The sequence below is a fragment of the Asterias amurensis genome, chromosome 13, assembly GCF_032118995.1.
Source record: "Asterias amurensis chromosome 13, ASM3211899v1".
Lineage (NCBI taxonomy): Eukaryota > Metazoa > Echinodermata > Asteroidea > Forcipulatida > Asteriidae > Asterias > Asterias amurensis.
The window spans coordinates 10617096-10623920 of record NC_092660.1 but is presented as its reverse complement, the minus strand read 5'-3'; the positions used below and the strand labels follow the sequence as shown (position 1 = coordinate 10623920).

At 38.8% G+C, this 6825-nt stretch overlaps 1 protein-coding gene across 1 annotated transcript; it reads left to right on the top strand.

The window, feature by feature from the left end:
- The first annotated feature begins 303 nt into the window (after nucleotides 1-303).
- On the top strand, nucleotides 304-5617 carry LOC139946109 (alpha-1,3/1,6-mannosyltransferase ALG2-like). Its single transcript, XM_071943714.1, has 5 exons — nucleotides 304-600; nucleotides 1116-1322; nucleotides 1817-1961; nucleotides 2725-2922; nucleotides 5091-5617. The coding sequence occupies exons 1-5, from the start codon at nucleotides 457-459 to the stop codon at nucleotides 5597-5599; spliced, it is 1203 nt and encodes a 400-aa protein (XP_071799815.1). The 5' UTR covers nucleotides 304-456; the 3' UTR covers nucleotides 5600-5617.
- Nucleotides 5618-6825: the final 1208 nt, after the last annotated feature.

The following is a 6825-nucleotide window of genomic DNA, read 5'->3' as shown; positions in this document are numbered from 1 at the left end:
TCCAGATCAATGAAGGACGAGACTGATGCTTTTTCCCCTTTGTTGGCACAAATGAAATAGTTTCTATAATTCTGACTTGGATTGTCATTGCTAATGATAACTGTTCCAGAGAACTATTCAGGGAATTTCGGAGGTTTGATGTCTGGTGATCTATACTGTGATGAAGCTTACCGAAAAAAATCGAACCTTCACACTTGTTTTTTTTTTAATGGCAATTACATGTTTTTCAAGATGATTAATTTCACTCAAGAGAGGGCGCTGTTCATTTTGCTGCACATCATGACCTTTGACATTGTAAATATTGCCAACATCGACTGCAAAGTGATTGTTCCCGAAGTCTTCCTGTTTTTCCTTAATTTAATGATGCAATAATCGAATCGCATTGATAAACTTTGGAGAGAGTGTACTTGAGAAGAAAGTACGTATTTTAAGTGGGTTAAAACGTCAATTCACACGATGGTGAAGGTAGTTTTCGTGCATCCAGATTTAGGTATCGGTGGAGCGGAGAGGTTGGTGGTCGATGCCGCCCTTGCGCTGCAATCTCGGGGCCACTCGGTGAACATACTGACGGCGCATCACGACCCCGGACACTGTTTCAAGGTAACCTACATGAATATAGTTTTATAGAATAGAAAGCACTTAGGCTTATTCGAACTTTAAGCTGCTGAGTGAAAGTAACAGTGATTTCATTGCAGCTTGTTGCTTTTAATATATTCATCCTTTTTTTAAGTTAGTTTAACTTTAAGTAGTAAGCATTTAAGAATAGTGAAGGTTGGGCCCACTATTTTATTAATATTTATAATAAGTAAATTTTTTACTTTTCTCAAAAATTCATCTTGGAAAACCTACAGCCTGGGACGCCAGGCTGTAGTTTGCACGTAACTGTACCAGGTTTTATTACTTTTTTTTTGTTATGCATCGAACAAACCCAGCGCACCTAAAATGATCAAGATAGTTACTGCACCTGTGCATCAGCATTGTGACAATGCTTAGACATGGATTTCACCCATAATCCTTGGCATGCCGATCATTTACATTGGGACGTGCACATGGTCATGGGTTATTTGTTATATTATATCTTGGTTTTATTTTCTTTTAACTGATTTTCATTGCAGGAGACCAGTGATGGCACATTGGATGTCAAGGCAGTTGGTGATTGGTTACCGAGGAGCATCTTTGGTCGATGTTACGCCCTTTGCGCATACATCCGAATGATTTATGTAGCATTGTACTTGGTGTTCTTTAGCGGACTGGTCTATGATGTCGTCTTTTGTGATCAGATTTCAGCTTGCATTCCTTTCCTCAAACTGAAGCGAACTAAGGTATTACGAAGGATTCTTGATGGCAGGATTCAGTTTAAATGCAGCAGGGTTCTTCCCATGCATTAAGCTAGCATATCTGACCGATACGCATGTATTGCGGCAATATGCGTAAATTTCGGCCGATACTCAAAACAATTTTTTTTATTTACTTTTTTTTTTATATTTTATAATTTAATAAATAAAAAACATCACAAGAAACCATGTAGAATAACTCCATACAGCACAGTAGGGCTTTTACAACCTAGATAAACACCTATTAGAAACTATTCCGATGACCTTGTTTCAATTCAGCATCCTTCAGCCAAACATCCACACATTTGGCGCCAGAATGCCCCCCCCCCCAGTATTTGTTTCAAGGTCTTGCCACTTTTTAAACATATTCTATGCTTTCTTCTGGTGTAACTTACTCCCTCATACAAAACCAAAAAGCATAAAATGGTTAAGAACCCGAAGAGATTATTGAGCAACTGGAATTTCTTTTTGTAACGTATCAGGTGCTTTTCTACTGTCACTTTCCTGACCAACTTCTGACGAAGCGAGCAACGTTCCTGAAGCGTCTTTACAGAGGGCCCATTGATTGGCTGGAGGAGAAGACTACAGGGATGGCCCACTGTGTACTCGTCAACAGCGATTTTACAGGTAAAGGGTTAAATGCAATCCATTGGGAATGGCAACCAGTGGCCAACCACCATTACCCTAGTCTCAGTCTTTAGTAAGGGAATAAAAAGAGTGGCGATGAGTCAGGGTCATGGCTGAGCCTTAAAGGCCCAAGCCAAAGCTCCAGCTATGTATTTATCAGACGTTTAATCACCCCCAAGTGACATGCTCTCCACCAATAGTAATAGCAAAGCTGTCTAAGGGTATTTATGAATGTAAAGGCAATGTCCGAATTGGATTGCCCTGTCATACATTGAAAGGTATGGTACTTTTTCGGTAACTGTAAAAACAGTAAGACCAGTATCCCCACTTGGTGAATCTCAACGTATACATAAAATAGTAAACCTTGGAAAATTTGGGCTCAATTAGTCATCAAAGTTCAAAGAATATAGAGAAGAAAAACAACACCCGTGTTGCATAGAATTGTGTGCTTTAAGTTCAGAAGCACGAGACTGAAGCCTTTCTCAGATCCACATGTCAGTATAAAAACTTAACTCTTTCTCTAAACTCCATTACTTCAAAGGGGGGCATTTCTACCAATGTTTTATAACGTCAGCAGCTCTCCATTGCTTTTTGCCGAGTAAGTTGTTATGGTCATTAATTTTTTGAGTAATTACCAAAAGTAAACCCTGCCTTTACACGTAACGTATAGGACATCCTTAGCATAACCTTTGGCAACAGTCGTAGCCGCCAATCCAGATATGGCCTAACAAAATTCAATATCCATTTCTTTTCAACCTTATAGCTGAAACTTTTGCTAAGACATTTCCCTCGTTGAGTCACATCACACCAGACGTTCTCTACCCCTCTCTCAACTTCGCTGCTTTTGACAAGAAAGTCGAGCCCCTTGGTGACCTGCTCCCAAAGAACACAGACGTCCTCTTTTTGTCCATCAACAGATTTGAGAGAAAGAAGAATCTTGGCTTGGCAGTTGAGGCCCTCGGTGAGTTAAAAATATACAACAAATCCTTTGAATCTCTGTTCTTCGATTTCATCATCATCATTCAGGATGTGTTCATCCTGTGTATGATGTAGCCCTCATTTAAATGCCATTCATTTCTATTTGTTGCAGTTTTGGTCCATGTTGTTCCTTGATATACCCTGATAATAATAATAATAACTAGAGATTGAGAGTTTGTGAACAAACTCAAGGTGTTCGGTTTCCGGGAGTAAAAGCCTGGATTAAAAAACAAATATTACACCTTGCTTTGTTCTCAAGTTTTGTAATAAATGATTCAAATTGCAAAAATTTCAAAACAACATGATTACCCTAGTAAAAGTGTATGTTTGGTGACGTCATCGGTAATATTTGTTTTAAAGCAGACCTTTGCCAGACTTGTATGCTGTGATGGTAAAGCATCAAAGGATGTATATTTCAACCTAAAAGGCAATAAACAACGGCCTTTCAAATCATTTCACAGTCACTTCCGGTTTAAACAGGTCAAAAGGTCAACGAAAGTTCACCAACATATCCATTTTTGTAAAGTACGTAAAGCCCTTTCATATGATGTATAGATTGTCAAAATAGCTTATGTAGTTTAGGAAATATGAACTAAGGAAATATTGACGACTGTAGAAAAGACTGTAAGGGGCATGTATGTTTTAACCGCCTTGAACGAAGACTATTCTTCATGAAGCTTTTTCGCGCTCTATGGATGATCACTGGAGCGTGACTCTGCTGCACCGCTAATACACTACACGTTGTGTGTATGCCTACGTGCAATATTTATGCACATACCAATGGGGATTTACGTTGTTCTTTAGACGTGAATTTTGAAACGTTCAACCTCTTTTTTGAGCCGGAAGACAACATCAAAATGGGGTCATGTCTGTGGGGCGTTTACAGAGTTTTCAATGACGATTCCGATGATGTTTCGATTGTAAGAATCCCTCATGTAGATCAAAAGTTATGATTTTTTGAATTAATAAACTTTGAATATTCATAACTCAAGAATTGATGAGGTCATCATGACGTAACTCACACGGTTTCTTCTCCTAATGAATATTTAACTATGTGTAAAGTTTCAAGTTCATACGATGTTTAGAAAGATGTTTCTGTTAGGGGACAAGGGACGTACAGAAGAAGAAGAAGAAGAAGAAGAAGAAGAAGAAGAAGAAGAAGAAGTATCAAAAAAAAAAAAAAAAACGAACAAAAATAAGAGGTGTTCCGGGCTGTTGGCCCGAACACCTAATAATAATGAAGTCTTATATAGCGCACGTATCTACCAAACAAGGTACTCAAGGCGCTGAGTATATACAAACTTTCAGAAAGATAGGTTATTGCAGTGATGAATTCTGAGACCCAATTATTTAGCACCTTATAATGGTTTACAAGGTGCTACGGCTCAAACAGCAGCCACAGCCAGGAACACCGGGGCGAACCCCTTCTCTTTTTGATAAGTGCACTGGGTTCTTTTACATGCGTTACACAACACATGGGACCAATGGCTTTACGTCCCATCCGAAGGACGAAGCAATGGTTAAGGACTTACTTAAGAACTCAAGTGTCACGGCTTGGAGTTCGAACCCACACTCTGCTGATCAGAAATACCAGAGTTTGAATTCGGTGATCTTAACCGCTCAGCCACGACACTTCCACGACACTGATGTCATCTCTCCACCTTCTTCTCTGTCTACCTCTTTTTCTTTTCCATTATTCTTTTTGTCCATCTGTTCTCATTTCTTTGGGCAGTGTGTCCAGCCCATCTCCATTTAGCTTGTTTTATTGTCCTTATGGTCTCTAACTCCAGCTTTCTTTTTTATTCCTGTGCATTTAATCTTTTCTCTAATTGAGATATGTAGCATTGCCTCCCCATTGCTCTTTGTGCTGTTTATGTTATAAAATGTTCCTACTTTTTTAAATGGCCAAGTATCATGGCTGCCCTTCAATAATCAATCAAAAGACTGCATCATTTACAGGTCTGGTCTTAATAATAATAATAATATGGATTTATAATGCGCACTTTTCCAGAAAACAGATCAAGGCGCCTACACAAAATGAAAACATCAAATTAACAGGAATTTGTGTATGTCAAAGTTAAGAACAACAGCAAGTCAAAATAATTTTTAAATTCCACCGACTTTAAAGCATTTTCACTTCTTCCTTCACAGGAAAGCTTCTTGAAAACCCTGCTCTAATCAAAAGAAAAGTTCATCTTCTGATGGCTGGTGGCTACGACGATCGAGTCACAGAGAACCGTGAACATTATTTGGAACTCCGTCAGCTTACAGAAAAGCTCAAGCTCAATGACCATGTGACTTTCAAACTCTCGTTCAGCGATGCCGAAAAACTCACCCTACTCAGTAATTGCACTTGTCTACTGTACACTCCCAGCAACGAACATTTTGGGATTGTCCCGATCGAGGCAATGTACATGAGGCGGCCAGTCATTGCAGTGAACAGCGGCGGGCCGTTGGAAACAGTAGTCCACGAGAAAACTGGATTCCTGTGTGAGCCTGAAGCGCAGAGTTTTGCTGACGCCATGCGGGAGTTTGTGACAAAGAAGAACTTGTCCGATAAGTACGGAAAGGCCGGACATTCTAGGGTCGTTAGTAGTTTCTCTTTTAAGGCATTCGGGAACAAACTGGATAGAATTGTCAAGAAACTTCGGAAGTCATAATGTAAAAGATATGCTTGTTGATTGAGAACCTGTGATTTTTCATGATATATCATGTCTTATTGCCTAACTACAAACACAAGCTTCAAATCAAAGGTATTTCAAACACAACAATTATTTACAAGAGTTAAACCATTGTTTTAATTTTCATACATTAAAAATGCAACTAAAAAATTCATTCCGCAATGTACAGATTTCGTGACAATGAAATTTAGTCAAAGATTTGTTTTTTCGTTTGTCAATAACCTAAGCAAATCTAGCGCTTATTCAAACATTGGGACCCGATAAAGTTGGAAAGTTTGTTTTCTTCACGCCTTAAAGAATAGTACGCAGTCCCAAAAGTATCTTTGAATACGTGTTGGACTTGATCGCTCTATTCATAATGACTGTACTAGTTGCACCAATCCCCATCAAAAATTTGACTTGTCCAAGCTTATTATAAACGTATAAAGTTGGGAAGGTAGTGTATTCTGCTCTACCAGCCAGGCTCCTAGTGGATAATACCCAGGCCTACATTTGTACATCCTTTCGGACTGTGAAGGGGAAACCCTGTTTCAGCCCCAGGAGTAAATAGCACTGTGCCCCTGGTGACAGTTGATTTAGGTCAACAACCCAAATCAATTAAGTGAACCCTCAACTTGTAGTGGCTGTTCGGCCTTGTGATGTTAGGCCTTGTGATGATCTTTCATAAATTTTAAATTTTGTTTAAACGGCAAACGACACCTTGGGTAGTTTGCCTTATGAAATTCAACACATATTCCACTCTTAATAAGGTACACAATTCAGCAGACTTCTTCAAAGATAAATGCCGTTGTTAAGCCACATCTTTTCAAACATGTAAATCGTGGACAGGGCAACACACTACACTATGATGTAATAGATGTACCGGTAATAATTGTATTGAGAATAAAGAATGCTATTTTATGCACCCATGTGTGATAAGCGCCGTTTACTTTGTACTTTCTAAACTCTGTGAAAAGTATTCAGAAGAAGGGATTCGAACCCATGACCCTGCACTCCAGGACATTTTGATTGTAATTCAGCGAAACATTTTCAGTAAGTTTGACACACATTTTCACCCATAAAACAGCGACTTTGTGATCATTAAGTATTTTTGTTTTCGAAGAGTACTTTTGTATCAATGTGGGCTGGTAGAATAATTTAACTTTGCAGCTTTATCTTGAGATAAATTATTTTACAATCTTTTTGTGAATTCTCAAACGAGCGAA

What these genes read in the sequence shown, in the direction of transcription:
- LOC139946109 (XM_071943714.1), top strand. Translation starts at nt 457, where the DNA reads ATGGTGAAGGTAGTTTTCGTGCATCCAGATTTAGGTATCGGTGGAGCG. An exon ending in TCAAACTGAAGCGAACTAAG is followed by an intron (nt 1,323 to 1,816) that starts GTATTACGAAGG and finishes GTAACGTATCAG; the next exon opens with GTGCTTTTCTACTGTCACTT. An exon ending in CGTCAACAGCGATTTTACAG is followed by an intron (nt 1,962 to 2,724) that starts GTAAAGGGTTAA and finishes TCAACCTTATAG; the next exon opens with CTGAAACTTTTGCTAAGACA.